Source organism: Alligator mississippiensis, chromosome 3, assembly GCF_030867095.1.
Source record: "Alligator mississippiensis isolate rAllMis1 chromosome 3, rAllMis1, whole genome shotgun sequence".
NCBI classification, from domain to species: domain Eukaryota; kingdom Metazoa; phylum Chordata; order Crocodylia; family Alligatoridae; genus Alligator; species Alligator mississippiensis.
This window is the reverse complement of record NC_081826.1, coordinates 234,173,198-234,193,895: the sequence shown is the minus strand read 5'-3', so window position 1 is coordinate 234,193,895 and position 20,698 is coordinate 234,173,198. Positions and strand designations below refer to the sequence as shown.

At 42.7% G+C, this 20,698-nt stretch overlaps 1 protein-coding gene across 11 annotated transcripts in view; it reads left to right on the top strand.

The window, feature by feature from the left end:
• Positions 1–20,698, top strand: part of PAM (peptidylglycine alpha-amidating monooxygenase) — a 272,458-nt gene that overhangs the window by 212,947 nt on the left and 38,813 nt on the right. For 8 of the 11 annotated variants that reach the window (XM_059724977.1, XM_059724982.1, XM_059724979.1 and 5 more), the window contains one exon: positions 14,352–14,669. The exons of the other annotated variants lie outside the window; for them this stretch is intronic. In XM_059724977.1, the coding sequence (XP_059580960.1) occupies positions 14,352–14,669 (318 nt within the window). The remainder of the gene's footprint in view (positions 1–14,351; positions 14,670–20,698) is intronic. 11 annotated transcript variants of the gene reach the window in all.

Here is a 20,698-nt window from a genome sequence, read left to right as displayed (position 1 = left end):
GCCAATTGATTAATGCATAAATTTTGTGTGATTGTATATTTTACGTGATGGCAAAGCAACTGCTATGAATCTTGTTCTTTTGAGATGCTCCTCAGAAGATACTGCATCAAATAGGTGTTCATACATGGAAAGGTATGTCATAATTTTGCCATATCTGTGGCTCTTTTGGACCAGCTATAATATCAGTACAATTATCAGGGATATTGATTTGGCAGTAGATTTTTTTTTTATAAGGAGACGCTATGAAGTAGAAATTTGGTATCCTTTGCTGGATGGACTACCAGGTCTTTCGTAAGTACACAGTAAGAAATAATTGGAATTGTTAGATTATTGCAGTGGGTTAAGAAGGTAGATATAGAATAGATTGATTACAAAAAAGTATGAGCACAAATTTCAAAAGCACTCAGTATTATTCTACTGAGATGTCATTAATTTTAGTGATAAAATTCCCTTTGCCTTCAGTAGGAGCTGAGGTATGTCAGTGCCAAGAGCATTTGAATATTCCACTCTGCCCTAACCTATTTAATTGTATTTCATACATTTTCACTTTCCAAAACTAGCTAAATTTAAAAGTTACAATCATATTTTTAAAATGATGTTCATAATCTAGCTGCTGGAGCAGCAATTAAAAAGTACTTTGAAGTTTCAGAGACTACCTTTCCCGTTTAAGTTTAAAACATATCTTAGTCTATTCAAGACATGGATTTATTTTTGGAAAACAATATATGTGTTAGTCTTCTATCTTTTTATGGTACATTTCCTTCAGATGCAAAATAACCAGCAATATAAGCATCTAGCAATATTTACTCTGACAAGGTACTGCACCCCGATCACAGCTGCTTATTTAGAATGAAATACTGTTGTTCATTTAACTACATTTGTAATGTTCAGTACAGTTAAAGGTGAGGTTTAAACATTTCTAGTTGTCTTTGAAATATGTTTCAAAGACTAGTATCTGCAATGCAGTCTTGTTTGCTATGAGATGGTGACTTAGTGTATATATCCTCATCAAACATGTTTCTATAGTAACTGGGGCTTGGTTGTGTTGTCCATTTGAAGTTGGTTGTGTTGGTGACGTAACACATCAAAACTGAGGAAGAATCAATCGAGATAATTTTTTTGTGTTCTTAAACCTCATATTGAGCCACGTTCTCTTCTTGTTCACACAAATTTTACACCATTGTAGTTCCTTTTGCTTCAGTTGAATTATTAGTGTTTACACAGGTGCAGTGAAGGAAAAATCAGAGCCACTGTTGTTACTTTGTCTTCGGAATTTATGCTTTTGTTTTGGCCATTTAGAATGATCATTAATACTTTGCTTCTTTGTTCATATTTGTAAGGAAGCAATACAGTGATACACTCATTGAGAGATTATATCTGAACTAAAGCAGGAGGGTAGCAAGAGAAACAGACAGAGAGATACAGTTCTTGTTTGCAAACCACACAGTACAAGTGTTCTGTAGCCACACAAGCATATTAGCAAGTATTCCCAAATGACTCACTAAAGCTAGTAAGGTACATGGAGGTATCAGAGTCCTGAAGATGGCTAATTCAGCTTGTAAAAATTGCATGCATTTCTTTTGTATTTAAATTCATCCCATAGATTTATTCAGAGACTAGTATTTTAGTGATAATTTTTTATGCTGTTTATTGAAGTATGAAAAACAAGCAGATAGACAAAAAGGGCATGTCCACACATGCAGGCATGTGCACATGCAGCAGCTCAAATAGGAGCAGCACAAATTTGAGCTGGGGATTGTTGCCTCAGCACATGTGCTCAGACATGCACTTTGGTGTGGGGCAAGTTGTGCCACTTGGGGCAAAATAACTCTGCCCAGCTTCTCCCAGATCTGCGGCTGGGGGGAGCTAGAGCCTTGGACCAGCATCTGTGCTGGCCTCAGCAGTATAAAAACCTGCCCTGGTGAGCAGCTCAGGGCTACTTGCCCTCAGGACCTTCAGAGGCCCAGCCAGTTAGTATCTGGGAACACTTCCCCTTGTGCCAGCTGGACTGCTGAAGGAGCCCTGACCTGGAGTGGCCCCTGTACCAGCTACCCACTGCAGCACTCTAGCAGTGAGGGTTGCAGCACTCTGGCTGTAACCTGCTGCCACCTGCAACAGCATCCGCCCCCTTGGACCTGCCCCATGGCTACACACCTGCCAGACTCAGATGGGGTGCCTCCACTCTGCCATCTGGGCAGCTATCACCCAGATGATGTGCTCGTTGTGGTGGGCCACGTTGAGCTGTCCAAGCGTGTCCCCTTGGCCCCAAATGGCGAACAGGCCAGCCACCTCATCTGCTCTCCAGCTGAGTTGCCAGTGCTGGCCCTGGACAGGCTTCTCTGTCTGGGTCTCAACACTTGTCTCACCAGCAGAGATCCCAGTGTGCCCTGTTTAAAAATTGCAAATTCTCTGATGAAAAACACAAATTCACTCATTAAAACACCCAAAACAGTGTTCTTTTGCTCTTAAAATGAAATGCCACTATTTATAGAGAGATCAGTTGGGCAGTGGTTTATCAATATATTTACCAGTTTAAAACAATTTGGAAGCCTACCAATGCCTCTGTCATCATAATAAAATAAATTCTAAATATCTGGCATTAACTTTTGGCTTTTTGTCATAGAAAAATCAGAGCTGCCCCTACCTGCTTCGCTCACCAGGATGTGCAGTGCTGAGTAGCACTGATTTGCCAGTGCCCTGCCCCTGTCCTTGCCTCTCACTCTCAACCCACAGCCTGTCCCCAGCCCTGGTCCCCTCGCTCCTGACCCACAGGGCCAGGTATCTGGGTGAAGGGTTTGTGGGGGTAGCTCGGGGGCATGGAGTTTGTGGGTTGATAGTGTGGGGACTGTGGGTGTGGGCGGGGGCCATGTGGGAGAGGCTGCTCAGGAGGGATGGGTCCCCCACCCCACACCGGGTGTAGCCCCCCGCACAGCTCACGGACTGCCTCCCTACAGGGCCCACATTCCCCCCTGCAGAGGCTACAGCCTCCCCCCCCCCCCCCACAGGGCCCAGAGCTCCCCCGCAGGGGCCAAAACCCTCCCCCCCATAGGACTCGCATGCCCCCACACAAGGCCCCAGCCACCCCACACAACCCACAGCTCACCCACAGCAGCAGCGGCCATTGGGGCACTTGGCACTTCCTGACACAGCCCCCCCACCCCCCTCCCCCATGCAGCACAGGAAAGTGTGGGGCAGCACAGCTCAGCCCTGGCCTCCTGGCACCCGGCGCTGCCTGTTCCACATCATGTGGGCCCTACCCAGCTTGGCGCAGCACCATGCACTTCCAGGCAGCTCCAGGCCACTTGGGCTGTCACCTGGGGCCCTATGCCACTTGTGGGGACCACATGTTGTGCTGGGTCCTACATGCATGGGACTGGTCCAGGTGGGGCCTGCGTAGACTGGACCCAGCCCAACACAACAGATGGTACCCATGAGCAGTGTGGGGCCCCAGGTGACAGCCCAAGCACCCTGGAGCTGCCTGTGCAATTTGACACAAGCAGTACTGGGTGCCAGGTGGCTGGGGCTGAGCTGTGCTGCCCCATGCCATAGAGGGGCTTTACCAGGGGGGCCCTGAGCACCCCGATGGGCTGCTCCTGTTGGTGAGCTGTGGGCTGTGTGGGGTGACTGGGGCCTTGTGTGGTAGCATGTGAGTCCTATGTCGGGGAGGGCTTTGGCCCCTGAGGGGGAGCTCTGGGCCCTGCAAGGGTGGGGGGGCTGTAGCCTCTGCAGGGGGGAATGTGGGCCCTGTAGGGGGGCAGTCCGTGAGCTGTGCAGGAGGGCTACACCCGGTGTGGGGCAGGGGACCCATCCCTCCTGAGCAGCCTTTCCCACATGGCCCCCCACCACACCCACAGTCCCCCCACAATCCACCCACAAACTCCATGCCGCCAAGCTACCCCCACAAACCCCTCACCCCGATACCTGGCCCTATGGGTCTTGGGGGCAGGCTGTGGGTTGAGAGTGAGGGGCAAAGACAAAGGCAGGGCACTGGCATATGCAGGGTGCAGGTGGGGGACCCACCCCTCCTGAACAGCCCCTTCCACAGTCCCCTGCACCCCCACAGCCCCCCTGCTCCAGTGCCCCCCACCCACAGTCCCTTACTTACCTCCAACAGAGCTGGGGTCCACACAGCCTGCACTGGTCCAGGCCACCCTGCATATGGAGGCAGCGTGCTTCAGCACCAGGGCAAGGGACAGCCATAGAGACACCCTGGCTGCCTACCAGAGCATCTCTTTGGAGAACCCAAAACTCCAGATGCCTCAGGACATGGTTGCAGACTGTGTCCCTGTCCCGCTTTTTTTCTGCTGAGGTTTTTCTTTTTGTGGGGGTGGGGATACCTGGCCCCCACTGCAGATATGCAGTGCGGGGAATGTTTTTTTGTTCCCAGCATGCCTCTTGCCACATTGCTTTGAGATGCGGCCAAAGGCATGTGTGGGCTCGTCTGGATGTGCCCAAAGAGCCTTACTGTGTTTTTAACTATTCCATTTCCTGATCTATTAATTTAATCCTTTTGCATACTCAGTGATATTTGGAGTATATACTAAAGCAGTCTCTCGGAAGGAGATATTATTAAATAATGGCCAGAAAAAATGTGCAGCTCCAGGGAGTGTCAGTGAGACGAATCAGGAACAGATGCTATTGAATAAACACAATAGTATCACAACAGAAGATTTCCAAAATTGAATATTCCCACATATTAAATTCTGTCTGTGTCCAGAACAATTTTAAGAGAGGTAGCCAAGAAAGAGAGTACCATGTTTTTCATCCTGACCAGTTACTGCAGCTTGGTCTGCTTTGGAGCCTCCAGGAAATAAACTACTTTTATCATGAGGTCAGTAATATGGATGCCCTTGATCCCAGCTTTTAAAATTCTTGTTCCTTTGAGCCACTAGAAGCCTGTTGTTTGGTGAAGGTGAGGATATACAAGGAAAGGGGGACAGGGATTTAGTTTAAGATGTGTTGTTGCGTGTTCCTAGTAGGGATTCTGTATTCTATGCTTTCATGCTGCGACAAAGTTTCATGATGGTGGTTGCCTTCAGGGAAAAATGGTTAGTACAGAACTAAAGTGAAACAGAAATGACAAAGCAACAGGGGTGCTTTAAAATTCCTGTTTAGACAATAGAAGCTTTTTCCAAGTAACTTGACCTTAGAACTGGGGAGTAATTCAAGTTGTTTTTCCATTATAATAAAACTATTTGGAAAAACTAGAAACAAATGTAAGTCTCAATTCTGCCATGTTTCTCCTGATGAATAGAACCTTACTTTGCAGGTAAAGCCATTGAAGTAACTGTGGCTTATCACTCAGTGGGGGCTACCACTCAGCATGAGTAAGAATAGATAATTAGATTCTTAATATCGAAAATAAAGATATTTTAAACAAAATGTAGCTCAGTGAAACTGTCCTCATTATATCAGTCCTGGAACAGTAGTACTAATACAAGGTGAAGGGTGGCTGGAAGGAATTTTGTTCGTGTCAATATGATGCTTTTATGTAAATATAATGTACATGATGCTCTGACTTAGACATGCCAGGAGATTAATGCCTTCTAAGACTACAAAAGCAGAGCTATTACCATGCCTCTGTTATTGCAGGGGAAACTCAAAGCAAATAATTATTATTTAGATTTTTCATCAATAGAAGCTTGGATAAATTGAATACAACAGATGTAGTACTGAGAATACTATTATCTGTTCATAACATTCACCATAGTGGTTATTAGGCATTTCTTCTACCCTTGTGAAAAAGGCCTTAATGCGTTTCATTCTGTTTGTTCAAAACTGTCCCTGCTGAAGTCTTTGTGGCACAGTATAATCAATCTTTCTGCTCAAAGGTTAACACAAGCTACTGTGTTCCCAAGACACAGAGGATATGACAAAAATACAATTTGTAGAAGGGAAACACTGAGTGACCTCTGGTAGTTAAAGGTCTTCAAACCCCTTCTGTGAGAGAGAATAATTCAACAGTGGCTTTATGCTATGTAAAGTGAATTACTGTGGATGTATATTTTACCAAACAGAAAGAATGGAACAGGAAGGTAAACTGGAAAGAGTTTTATATAGAAACCAGTTTCTTAAAGCAAAGGCTGCATAATCTTATGTATTTCCTTGGGGGGGAAAAAAAAAGATTTCTGGAATGGATGCAGCATGGCTCAGCAGGGTGTCTGGGAGCTAGGATGGCTCCACCTGTCAGCCAGAACCCAGCACTGCTCAGCCTCAGCTCCCAGATACCGCCCGAGCCATGCTCCACCTGCACCATGGGGCAGCTGCCACACGGGTGCCAGCCTGGGGGGGACGGCAATCTCTGCTGCTCCGCGCTGCTGCCATGAGCCCTCAGATGCCCTGATCCCCATTGCTGCAGCAGGTGAGTGCGGGGCTTCTTTTTTTTATTATTTTTTTAAGTACCAGAAGGCTGGGGCTGGACAGAAGATGGGGCAGGGCAGGGCAGCCATTGAGTACAGGCAGGCACAGCCAGAGGAGCCACAGGAGAACCTGCAGCTGCTTGGCTGTGCCTGCCTCTCCCCGGCCGATCCAAATCTCTGAATCAGCGCCATATCTCAGATTTGGATTCGGCCGAATTGAATGGGGACAGTGATTCGAATCAAATCACTGTCCGCTGAATCTGAATCAAATACTTCCCTATTCGTACAGGCCTAACAGAAAGCTCTTGGCACCACAGCAGGGTAACTGTGCAGTATTCGCTTAATGGTTGTAATACTAAAACTTGGATAGGGTTGCCCATTTCAGTATCATCCGTGACAAAAATATTAATTATAGATGGCACAAGGACAAGTTGACAAGCACTTTTGGACCCCTCCAGATTTAAATAATTTTTTTCCCAGACTAGAAAGTGGGAACAACAGGTTGTTGTTTTGAAGCTTCAAATATCAAGTTGGCCTGCCTAATGTTCCTGCAAAATTAGTAATGCAAGTCTTCGTATGCAACACAACAGCCAGACATTACATAATGAAATCAGAGAACATCCACTCCTCACCCTGTTCAGCCTACCTGAAGGCTGAAGTATTTTGCACATGGTGTGTCATCAGAATGGTGTAATCCTAATGGCCCTCTACCTCAGCAGTGGCATACCAGACTTGCTGAGCAGGAAATTGTTGACTAGTTACAAACCATCTTTGCACAGATTTGTTATAGGAATTATACTCTGTCACTGGGGATAGCATAGCCCAGAATAGATTTGCTTGTCACCAAGGAAAGTGACAAGTATCAGACCTTTTTTTCCAGATGGGTCTGAGCACAGTATCCTTGCTGAACACTTTCCTTCTGCAGTGAAACAGGTTTGTTCTATGATTTTCCACCCATTTCAAGAGTGATTTCCAAATAGAAATGACAGAACCACAATTGTTTTTGGAAGTCTGCATTGGCTAAGGCAGTCATTGCTGTCATACCTATTATAATGTTATTTAACCACTTGTCCAGCTCATGGACATAATCCTGTAGCACTGTTGTCAGATCCTTCATCCAGATGTATGTCATCAGACTTCTGGTATGGCTGTTGGGTGACTCTCTCCCCTAACCTGTGTACACGCGCACGCACACACACACACACACACACACTTCCACCCACCTTGCTATTTAAGACCACAAAATTGGCCTTTAAAGCAGCTTAAATGCTCTTTGCACTGCTTTAATGGAGTTGCTTTTTGCACACTCAGCAGCGTATTCGCTTTAAATGACATTGGTACGTAGCAAGATAAAACACCTCAGGTGTGTTAGTTTGCTACATAACGAAGTGCAACAGTGCATGGGGCGCTGGAAGCTGGCATGCTCAGGGTTTGGCAGGCCCTGCACAGCTCAGGGGCTGTGGGCCCCAGTGGCAGCCCATGCAGGGAGGCTCCACTGAAGGAAAAAAAAAAAGCGGCGAGCCTGATCTATTTTTTTTTTCTTTTCGGAGCCTGCCTGCCTGCCTGAGCTGTGCAGGGGCCCAGCGCTTCCCTCCGTGGCTGTGAAGGGGCTGGTGCTTCCCTCCGCACCTGGAGCACCCCCCCAGGACTGCCCAGGCTGGGTGCAAGTAGACAGGTGCCACCAGAGGGGCCCCCACGCAGCTCAGGGATCGCTCAGCCCGCTGGCAGCTCGCCCCCTCACCCTGCCACCGGACGGGCAGGTAAGGATTGGGCTCCCACCCTTGTGTACACGGCACGGGGGTTTATTTTAGTTTAATTCTCCCTAAACTGAAGCGGTGTTTTTAAAAACCCACCCTTTCAATTTAGGGGAAACTAAGCCAAATTAAACCCCCCAGGCCGTGTACAAGCAGCCTATGAATTCATATCTTGCTGAGACAGAACAACGAATCACCAGAAGCTTTTGTTGACTCAGACCATCATCCCATCTTGCCATGGGGCATTGGGCACCAATGTTTGTTCATCTATGTATGGGTTTTCTTAATGTTTATGATGTTTATGAAGTTTAGCTGCACAGCAACTGTGGTCACTACTGAACCTATCTATAGAGCTCATAGTTTGAAGTTGAGATAAATTTTAGGGTTGGCAAGATCCTATTTGTTATTACTGCTGAAGATCATTCCTTTTGCTGCGTACTGGTGATTATACCAATATGTCCTGGGGTGGTGCATCAGACTTCAAAGAGAATCTTAACGGTGTAAAAACTGCAGGTGGGATGAAGAGATCTATATAAAATGGTAATTTAGTGTTAACATAGATTTTCTCCATCAGTTTGACTGTTGCAGGATCACAGTGAATATATAGTGAGTGCTATACAGCCATAGTATTCTCTCTTTGTGAGGTCACAAGGCTTTTGGTAAAATATACACAGTTGAGTGTAGTTGGGTGTCAGTTAGCTTTGCATGCATTGAGTGGCAGCAGATTGGAGTGCAATATTCTGCAGTTAAATAGCAGGTGCAGATATTTGAAAGATATGTGCATTGGCCTGATCTGTTAAAGCAGCCAACTTGCTTACAGGGTTATTGCATGTGCCGACTTAGCATCTCTTTTCTTTAGAATTTATGAAAGGTTAGCATGCCCAGATCATACCCAAGACACAGTTAAGGGCTGTTTATGTTTCAGGTGCTGTCTATTGGATGATGTATTCAGATCTAGAGTAGCAAACGCATTAAAAGTGGAATACATTTGTCCATTGTTTGAAGGTGGGTGCTGCACCAGTACTGGTCCAGATTGCTCATATTGTGACATTCAGAGTGGCATCAATGTCAGAAAATGACTGAGCTTAGATGTTGAAACAGATGTCATTTTTCATTAATGAATTAATAAGTGAAAGTTCACTGATGTAGAGATTAAACAACATGGCTAAAAACACAGAGACTGTCAAAAGCTGTTAATTTGTCTTTTCCATGCAGTTGTTTTGTTCTCTGTGTCCTGTAAACCGTCTGTCACCAAGGAGCAGTTTCTTAACATAAGCCGCACATCTTAGGAAATCTCGACCTGTAGAATGAAAAACTGGTGGCTGCCTGTACATGTGCTGTTTCGCATTCTAATTAGCACACTTGACTGTGGCCTCACTGTCACCTTTCTAAGCCCCCACACATTTAAAAATAGCTGCTGGGGCACTTCAACTTCATCTAAACGTCATCAAATGAGGTTTAAATAAAGCATCCTACAGTCATTTTTGAATATGTGGGGACTTAATACACATGACAGTGAGGCATTTTAATTAGCGCACCATCCCTGAGCACGTGTATAGGCAGCCAGTGTACCAGGCTGTAGCATAAGAAAGTCAAGCCCAGAAAAGGAGTTCTCTGAGTACCATTGACAGGGACTACTCCCTGCCTGATCTAGGCAATCCTGATAGAGAGCAGACAAACATACTCTTCTGAATCAGAAGAAAATGATTTTTTTTTTTTTTTAATGGAAAAGTTTCTTAATATGGGTAGCCCAACACAGTTTTCACCTGTCCAGCTTTCAGTACCCAAGTTCCTTTGTAATTAATTCTACTTAAAGCAGAAAACCTTTTGTTTGGATCCATTAAGGTCCATCTTGCAATTTCAATTTGCCATCCCTTTGTGTGTGGTTTTTTTTTTCTACATCAGTGAACAGACGTTTCTCAAGTAACTATTCATGTACTCTACCCACAGATTAGAAAGCTTATTCCTACCTGGGGCTTCTCTATAGTTCTCCTGAAACTCACGGAGTCTCCATTTGAATTTTTTTTCAGAAGTCTCCCCTGTTTCACCTCACTTCAAAGATTGTCTATCACGTTGGCTGCAAAAGTGTGTGATCATTAGGCAATTAACAAAAAAGCCATTTTATGACAGTCAGTAAGAGTAAGGTAGTATTAAGCCCTCATTCAAAGTTCATTGCTAATGTCTTAGAATTTAAACCAGAAAATCTTCTTTCCTGTCTTTGCCTATCTTTTTTCTGAACTACCAGGAAACAAGAAATTATGCATGTTTGACATACCCAGGATTTTTCTCAATTATGTCCACAGGACTAAGCTGTTTTGAATGCCTTCCTTCTCTTTCTGGCTATAATCCAGTGTTCAAGGCCATCTCCTCACAAATGATGCCACAAATGAACAGCACGTTGTGTCTTACTGTGTTACCAAACAGTTGATGTACTCCTCCGACTGAACATCAAGATTCACTCTTTCACAGAACAACCAGTCTTTTCTTCCTGTTTCAGGAGTATTTGAATATTAAAAAATCTGTAAGTTAGCTATAGTAGTAACCAGTGACATTGATCAAATACTACCTTGGTCAACCAGAAGGACGCACAACATCTGTGCATATCTGATGGACACTGCTACAAATACCTGATCTTGCACACATGATATGAAGGCACACACACTTTAGGATCAATACTTGGTGTGGCATCTTAAAGAACCACAGTTACTTTACACTGTGTGTCCTAAGTTTAAGAAATGCTACGTTTCTGAGCCCTTTTTACGCAGTATGCCTTTGGATGAAAGGCTTATCTGTCTTCACTCATCCCTATTGGAACTGCATGATTCTGTCACATTTGACTGTCTGGATGGCAGAAACTTTACTTGCCAACTGTATTAACCCAGTATGCCCAATTATAACCCTTTTTCCTTTGGGAGCCTGTGGCAGCTGGTGATTAAAGTGACTCAAAACAGTTTCTTCAAAACAAATCATCATTTATTTATTCATTCACCCCAAAGGTACGTTACAACCAGAGCAAAGAAATAAAGCTAAAAAAGCCCTAAACACGTTTCCCATTACCTAAGCTTTAATCTTTTCTCGCAAGATGTAGTAAGTTTCATTCAGCTCTGTTACCTTCAGTACATGGATTGGGAGACAGCCTGCTTGCTGCAGTCACTTATTTTCCATCACATATTTATCTTTAGCCATTGCTGATAACCTGCTCCAATCCCATTCATTTCTAGGACAGCATTTTTTAAGGCTTGACAACCTCCGTTGATTTTTAGTCTTAGGTTTGAAAAGGGGAAATCTCAGCAGTTAGTTTGAAGCCAGGTGGGGATGCTCTCCAGTGTTTTCTTTTGGCTCATTAGTATTCTTTCCAACTGTACTTTATCAGTACCAATTTTACATTTCCTTTTTGTTCCGTATCTTCCTTAACTCTGTGCAGTCAGATAAGCTCACATCACTGTACACCTCAGTTCTCCTGTTTGATATTTATATACATATGTGGAAAAAAAAAATGCTCCTTAATTGCCTAGTTCTAGGAAGTAAGGAAGTAACTGTTCCATGATGTGTTCCACGATGGCATCTTTACCATCAAGGTGGTGCACAGTGCCTCTTACAGGGGCAGTGATGATTTGGATTTTAAAGGAATAACTTGTGTGTTGGGAACATGGACCTGAAGCATGGTAATTTGTTAATTTTTTAATGTTCAGAAAGCAATAATTACAAGTAATTGTTAGTATCTGGAAATGGTAACCAGTGTGAAATTTATAAATAGGCTTAACTGGTAGAAACTACTAGAGTGTTTTTAAGAATGTCTAATGTCAGTAAGAGTTAGGCCCTTTGTACATGCAACAAAATGGGCCTTTAAAGCAGCCTAATTGCCCTTTTGCACCACTCTCATGGTGTTGCTACTTACATGATCGGCAGCATATTCTGCTTTAAATGACTTTGTAACGTAGCAAAATAAAATCCATCCGAGGTATTTTACTTTGCTCCCTAACAAAGTCCAACAGTGCACGGGGCGCTGGAAGCTGCCATGCTTGGGGAAGCTCGAGCTTGGCAGGCTTCCAGTGCTCTGTGCACCATCCTGGCTGCCTTCTCCCACTGCCAGCACACCCAGCCACCCTCCTGCCACCTTGTCACTCTGCCCCAAGGGCAAGCCAGCTGTTCCCAGGCAGTCCCAGGTGGTGGGAAGGTGGCGGGGATGGTGCAGGGGAGGGGGGCAAGCTGCAAGCGGGCCAAGTAGTCCCTGAGCTGTGGAGGACCCCAGTGCTTCCCTCCAGTGGCAGTGCCCCCCCAGGTGGCACTCCCTACTGGCACCCAGCCCAGGCAGTCCTGGGGGGCACCAGCACCATGGAGGAAAGCACTGGGGCCCAGGCAGGCAGCCAGGCTCCAGGAGGAAAAAATAAAAAAAATCAGGCTTCTCACCACTTCCCCCCACCTTCAGCTGAGCCCGCCTGCACAAGCTGCCACCAGGTCACACACCTCCTGAGGACTGGGCCCCTCATCTTTGTACATGCTACGGGGGTTTAGTTCTCCCTAAACTGAAACAGTGGGGTTCCCCATCGCATGTGCAAGCACACTTATACTTACAGTTTTAGAGGGCGTTTGCAGTTATTGTGAAGAATGCAGCCATTGGCATTCAGACTTCTGGCCCAGTTGAATCCCAAGCTGTTTATACAACTGAGTGTTCAAACATCTGGTTTTGGTCTTCTGAATCAGCATTTGGACGAGTTAATTGATTGGCAGGAGGCTGTCATTTAGAGTAGGTTTTATGAGGCATACTGGCTTATATGGCTTAACAAATTTTGTTCAGGTCTAATTTGCTTTGTTCATTTTACTGAAATTGGCCCTATTACTTCAGTAATTATTTTCTGACAGAAGTTTTCACCTGGGATATTTCTCTTCCAAGGGCAGGGATTGGAAGCCTAGTTGAAATCATTGAACCAGGACTGTTTATAAATATGACAGAATCTTTTAAGGTGACTTTAGAAAGACTTAATTTCCCCCATACAGCAATTTTTATGATGAATTTTCTGTAAAATAATTTGAATCTTAGCCAGTTATCATTTTGACTTCCTATTCTTAAAAAAAAAAGTGAAGGTTTTGCATTATCTGATACAACAAAGTATCTTAAAAATTAAGCAATGCAAATCCTTAATTAAGAGAATTCATTTTAAGTACACCTAATAAAGAACAGATCCCTACATACTGATTCACACCAAAGGCAAAAATTATTAGTTCAGTGTCTCTTCCAAAAACAAATAGTAGCTTTAGCTGTGTCTAACGCATGCAGTAGGCAATGGTCCAGGGCAACAAAATGCTCAGTAACTATGGGCAACTGTACGCTAGTGAGGTATTTAGTAGTTGGGAATAGAATCCCTGGAGAGAACCTTTTTTGCTGCTATTTTGTCTCTTTACCACATCAAACATAAATTAATTGAATTAAAAGCATTTCAAGCAATTTTTCGTGAGAACATAAGTATTTTGCACATGGAATACATTTTTATTTGTCTTTGTTTTAGCATCATCGTTTTAGAAGGCTTGCCACTTTATGATGTAACTGTAGAGGTAATTGTTTCTTTTTGCTTAGGAGAGATTTTGAGGAAGGATTGTAAGGATTTTTTTTTATTTCCTTTTACCAATGTGTACCTAGTTTAAATACCTTAAAGAGCATGATCGCATACAAGTTACCTTGTTAACTAGTAATTTTGCCTTTTTACACAATGTTATATGGAAACTGTTGCACATTAGTTTTTCTTCTCAATCAGTAACATTTACAAGGAGATGTTGTTTAAGTACATAGCAACTGACTAATTTTGCAAATGAAAAATTGACAGGGTTGAAGAATTTTTGCAATTTTTCTATATAATATATACACAATATAAAAAGTCTTCAATGCTCTGACTTTTAAATCTAATGGAATTCATTGTAAACATGTTTTTTAATTATGTAGACTTTCTTTTGTTCTCATGAATATCAACATGGAGGTGATATGCTTTTTTTTAATTTTAAAATGTCAGGTATAAGTGGACATTATTATGTAAATTAAAGATCATGAAATTGTAATATTATCTCTTCCTACCACAGGCTTTCTTCATTCAAATTTGTGAGACTGTAAAGACTTCCCTCCTACACTAGCTATGATGACCATATGAATAATTTGATTATTGTACTTGGGTTAAAAAAATTAGAAAATTTTACAATCTGTTATAATCTTCCCCCTTTCCTTTTATCTTTTCTCTTTTCTGTACAGGTGATTTCTATTCACTCATTTCCAAGCTGCTAGGAGAAAGGGAAGATGTTGTTCATGTCCATAAGTATAACCCTACAGAAAAGGCAGAATCAGATCTTGTAGCTGAGATTGCTAATGTAGTCCAAAAGAAGGATCTTGGCTGGTCTGATGCAAGAGAGGTTACAAATCGTGATGAGAGGGACAATACTATTCTTGTCAGAGACAGAATTCACAAATTTCACAGACTAGAATCTACCTTGAGGCCACCAGAGAACAGACCTTTCTCTTTACAGCAACCTAAACATGATGAGGGAAGCTGGGAAAAAGAACATACAGGAGGTGGGTTAGGGGTTCATTTTAAATAATGAAATTCAAGGTAGGAGCTGTGATCCACATTAGCAAAATCTGAAGGGAATATCAATTGATGCTTGAAACTATTTCGCAAAAAGTCTTACTGATTATGGAGACTTCTTTTGCATTTATATATATATAAAGTCTCAGTGATTACCTAACTAATACATTTTTCCCTTCATTTCAAAGGGAGATTATAGTCTCCTGGGAAAAATACAGTTTATTGTTTGAATCTCAGATAGCAGCTTTAATGATTAAACAAATTGTGATCAATTTAGCATTAATTCTTCTAAACTGATATAAGCAAAAATGGATATAACAGTGATTTCAGGTGATTTATTTTTTATGCAACTGGCTTTCATAAAGTATTTAATGAAGGGGAGCTCTACCCATTTTATTTTTCATCCTAATTATCAGATTATAATGATTTAAAAATTGAATTTTTTGTAGTTCCATTATCAATTTTTCTCTAAATCAGGAAGAGTAGTAAGTAGTTTCTGAAGAACTGTGTGGAAAGTCAATATTTATTAGGCATTTTCCCCTCTTTATTTCAAACGAAGATTAGCTATTTTAACTAGCTGGTTTATAACTCATTCCCTTCAGGTTTCTATGACAGCAAAAACCATAGAAGCATCATATTCTTTTATTTGTGTTGTGGTCGCTGTGTGGTATTGATTGTGATTAGTCTTACTTGCTAATGTGGAAAGACAGATAATGCAGCATGTGAAGAGTGTCTCATAAAATTAACTGATATGTATGCATGGCAGCCATCAGTGTGTGAGAGCCATAGCAGCTCACACTTGCTTTTATGTTGCAAACATCCAGCTTGATGTTCCCGAATACATTGTTGCCTACAAATATAAATTATTCATCATCTATTTGATTTCTATTTCAGTTTATACTATTAGCATGTAACACATCCTGCTTGCATGACATTCAAATACAGTGTATTAACTGCCAAATATTGTGTTTGGTATGTAATTGCAGACCATAGGTGAGGAACTCTAGTAGTACATTCTTGTACTTGCTTTAATGAAACACAGCCAAAGTTTTTTGCAAGAAAAGTGTTAAGAAAACATCTACAATAAACCTGATTTTTCCTTTTTGTGCCAAGTACTTCAGGAATAACTCAATTAAGGACACTGTTACAGCAACACAAGTGCATGGAAAATCAGGCCCCTTGTTCAAGAAATGCATGTTTTTGCAAAATCTGTTTTTTTAGGTCCAAATTAGAAAGGTGAGACATTTTAGAGAATATTATTAAGAAATATCCCTTTTATTTTTATTTGGTTAAGAAGAGTGAATATTAAGTGATACAAGTCCTGATTAGACAGAAGAATAGCAGCTTGTTTACAGTGCTTACTGCAGGGCCTTTGTTTTGATTGGAAAAGTAGATTGTGGGCTTTTTATGACAGGTCTCTTGCTTGGATATTTGAAGTGAGAGAATAAGAGAGAAACGAAACAGAAACTTCTTTAAAATATTTTATTTAAAGCTTATTTCCCCTCTTTAATCAATAAAGTGCTATGCAACATACATGCGCAAAAATTCTGAATGCTAAAGCTGTCAGCGCCATCTTTTGGCAAAAGAATGATTATCATTATAGTAAATGTGAAATTTGAATCATATGATTTTGAAAGGAAAGATGAAACATTGGTTTGCTTTCTGTAACATAATTTAATGTGAAGTAAAATTATGGAAAAGGAGGATCTAATTGATTTTTTTTTTTTTTTTTTTGTAGATTTAAAAAATTGTGGTACATCCTTTGCTGTGGTTGTATATGCAAGTGTTGCAAAACTAAAGCATAGTTGCACCAAAATTACGTAGTGGTAAATAGTTTCTGTCATCGAGAAGGTGACAGTATTCTTGAGTATGAGTTCCTAGTACTAGTCTAAGTTTGTTCATAGTGGGTGTATCTACACATGCCATTAAGGCAACATGATGAACTCCAGCACAGCTTGTGCTGGAACTTATTACGGCACCTTAACAGCAAGTGTAGATGCTCAAACTGCTGCGGTCCAAGGTGCACATGCAGATGCTGCACCCAGGACCACAGCAGCTTGAACCAGGGTGGAGAAGCTCTGGGTTGGTAGGGAGCCCTGGGGGTCAGCCTCAGGCTCCAGGAGGTGGCATTGGGGCTGACTGGAGCATGAGAGTGCCCCAGCACGCGGAGCCTTGTGACTAGGCAGCAGGCAGGGATCTGGCCCTCTACTGCCTGGGCTGACCAGGTGCAGTGTATACTCAGGTCAGCATTTACACAGCATTTACACGTTTAGGTGCAGTTATTTTATCTGCCCTAAGATGGTAGTGTCCCTGGCAAAAATTAGTTTGCGGTGGTCCAGTAGCATTGTACATGTAGAATGTGATGCTTTACACTGCAGCAAATAAGTCTACTGCACAGTTAGGTATATATGTAAATGCACCCAGTGTTAGTTAAATTTCTGAAGTTTTAACTACCATATTTACTTGATTCCAAGAAAAGGTGTTTTCCCCCAATTGGCATGGGGAAAAGAGTTCCTCATAATTTCATACAAAGAAATATCACTAAATACATTATCATTAAACTACTGCCAAAAGCAGTATGGTGGGTTGCAGATGCTTAAACTGCCCCCCCGCCCCCCCGGTACTTTTAAATTCCATGCACTCCCGCACCAAACCCAGTTCATGCCCAGAAGAGGCAGTATATTATCAGTTGGACCTGACTTGCCCAATGTCTGTACAAATTGGGTGCTTTAGTGTGGCTTTTTAGTGTTTCTTTACCTAATAGCTGATTTAATCAACTTTAGCTAAGAGCACCAAAAAGCCCTGCTGAAACACCTGATCTGTATAGATGCTACAGAGCTGAGTCGAATTAATGTGCTGCTTCTTCCAGTAAAGTGTGCTCTTTTGTTGTTGTTGATTCTGTTTTTTGGGGTGGTTTTTTTTTTTATATCTGCAAGTAGTTTGTGCTCAACAATGAAAGCCAACTGTGAAGTTAATTAAATGCAGTCAACAGTGAACACTATTATAAAACACATAGCCCACGTTAAGCCTAGTGCATATGATTAGTATGGCCCCACCCTCCATGAGGTGAAACTGTGCCAGGTTGCCCAGTGCCTCATCTGCACATAAATTTTTTGGAGCAGCCTAGGACTTGTGACAGTAGCATCTGGTTTTGTTCATGGCTGGGGGCTAATTAGCATGTGGATCCATTGTGGCGGACAGATTGAGCAGTGAGCTATGGGATCCCCAAGCATGGGGCCACATTAATAATATGCATCAGGCTGAGAGAGGGTGCAACAAAGGAATTCTGGGTATGGAGTCATGGCTCACCATGACTTGAAATGCTGTTGACTTTGGTGGGGCCCACCTCAATGATCTGTATAGTAAATCATAAGTCTTTTGGTTTTAGACTAATGTGATACATGATTTACAGCTTTTGCATATTTACCTAGTAGGAAGAATGAAGTCTTTGGGTATTATATGCAAACAGAAGCCACGTTTAATTTCAAGGTTACTGTTTTTGGACTTGCTTTTCACTTCTACATGCTTGGAGTCTTGACTGTAAGGGGAAGTGAAAAAGGCTGCCAAGGGTAAAAGTTATGGGGAAGTAAAAAGCAAAAGGCTACCTGATCCCCTGGCATATTTTTCTTCCTGTGGCAGTGCGAGTAGGACAAATCAAAGGCAAACCTCCAATAATTAGATTCTATACCTGAAAAATTGTAACAAATGTATAAATTGTTCATATATAGGATCTAATTATTGGGGGGGTCATCTTATAATCAGGTTCATCTTCTATTTGAATAAATATGGTATTTTACTGTCAGTAGTATTTGAATTTTTATATCTACCTAATTTGCCTGAAATGGTAATTAATCAACATATTTATTAAAGTAGAAATGGCTTGTTTTTAGACCAGTTATCTAAAACCTTATTCTATCACCCATATTTGGTTAAGTAGTATCTTACTTCACAAGTAGGCCATAGTCCAGCAGTGGTCAATTATTTTGGCTGGCGGGCCTTTTAACGAGTTTTGGTGAGTTGTCACAAGGGCTGCACATGCAAAATCTTTCAGAACATATTATTTAAAAAAATTATAGATAAAAATCATATACTAAAATTCAAGCATCTACTGTAACATTTTAATTTTATTTTTTTTAAATGTTGCCCTAATTATGTGTTTATGAGCAGTGTATATAAAGGCAATTGCATAAAAGCTTAAAATAAAATCTTACTCTTGTATATTGTATGGGGGAGATTGGGGGGGGGGGCGCTGCCTGTGGGCTAGGTCCCAGGAGCCAGCCAGGGGCGGGGGGAAGGAGCGGGGGCAGAGGGGGCACATGCAGCAGAGCTCAGCTGGGTAGTATGGTTTTCCCCCACCTCACCCACCATCAAGTTCACAGCTACCCCTGTGGGTGGTGCCTTGCTTGGGGCTGAGCCCTGCATGTTCCCACCAGAGGCAGGCCGCACTATGCTCCATCCCACGCCCACCTTAGCCAGCGCATTCAGCTTCCCAGTGGGGCTGCTCCCAGTGTGGCTGTAGCCACCCAGGTACTGCTTGGCTCCTCCCACCTCCAGTAGGTCCTTCTCCTTTTCCTGCCCCTGCTGTGCCACTCCGGGCAGCACATCGTGTGGAGAAGGGCAGCGGCTGTGGGGACGCATGTCAGGCACCACCACACACCCAGCCAGGTGAGAGGAAAGCTACAGCCTATGGGGCTCTAGCTCCAACTCCCAACCACTTTTCACCCACTCAGCCACCTACAGGCAGTTGCTCATTGCACTACGTGGGTCAAGTGGGTGGAAGGCAGCCTGGAGCTGGAGTGCCGTGCGCTGATGCAGGAGCTGCCCTACTGCAGCTCCCCCCCAACCTGGCTGGGCATGTGGTGCCCAGCACATGTCCCCACTGATTCCTTTCTTCCACAGGCTACCTGCTGCAGTGGCGCAGCAGGGGCAAGAGGAAGAGGAGGAGCAGCCCCGCAGGGAAGCAGTGCATGCTGGCTGGATCCATTGGTGGTTGCAGGTGGGAGTGTGGCATGAGCTGCCCCAGGTGGAAGCAGTTGGGATTTGGCACGGTGTGGAGTGCCACAGGGGCAGCTGCAGGCCAGATCCAATCAGTTGCTGGACCGGATTCAGCCTGCGGACCGTATTTTGCTCGTCCCTGTTACAGTCAGTGTGACCAAACATGAAACAAGTTTGATACTACCATACTGTTAACTGCAAGTACTACCACTATCCTAATAATTGAGTGTATAGGTTACTACAAGATTTACTCACTGGTATTCTGTGCAGTTTGGTTAAAATCAGTGAGACTCCACTATGTTACAACACTGGAGAACTGCCCCCGTTAGAAATGTATAAAGCTCAATATTTACAACAGATTTTTCATTGGCTAAATAAAGAAATAGTCTCAGATGCATTGAATACCAGTTCTTCATCTTCATTCCAGGTTTGAAGATTGAATGAGGTATTTAGGTATTGTAACAGCCAGTTTTAGCATAGAGTAAATGAGTAGTATTACAGTATTCTCTCAAATTATGGCTGTGCAGTAGAATATGGTTATCTTATTGAAAACCTACAACGGATAAAAAGATAAAAATAATATACTATTCAAGATGTTGAAAATGTGATCAAATTAATAGATAATGCCAGCTAAATAGAATATTGTCACAAAAATCCCAGAAAGGGTTTCACAGCATTTTGACTGGTAACTGTTGTTGATCGTTAAGGAATTTTTCCCTTGTTCGGTATATAAGTGGAACTGTTAGGGATTTTTCCACAATATATACTTATATCTAACCTCACAGAGGAAATGAAGCTTAAGAACCCAAAATTAAGGTTTTTTTGTAAGTACCTAAGCTTTCTGATAGCATGAGACACCTTATTTCATAGACCCATCTAAAACGAAATGTGTGTAGGATAAGTTCACAAAGCAGACTAGTTTTGAATGAGGTGAGGTGAGTACCCTCCAAGTGGATACTAGATATCTATTTTTGTTTATATGAGAAAATTATCTTGTTTATGCATGTGTCCAAAATTGTGT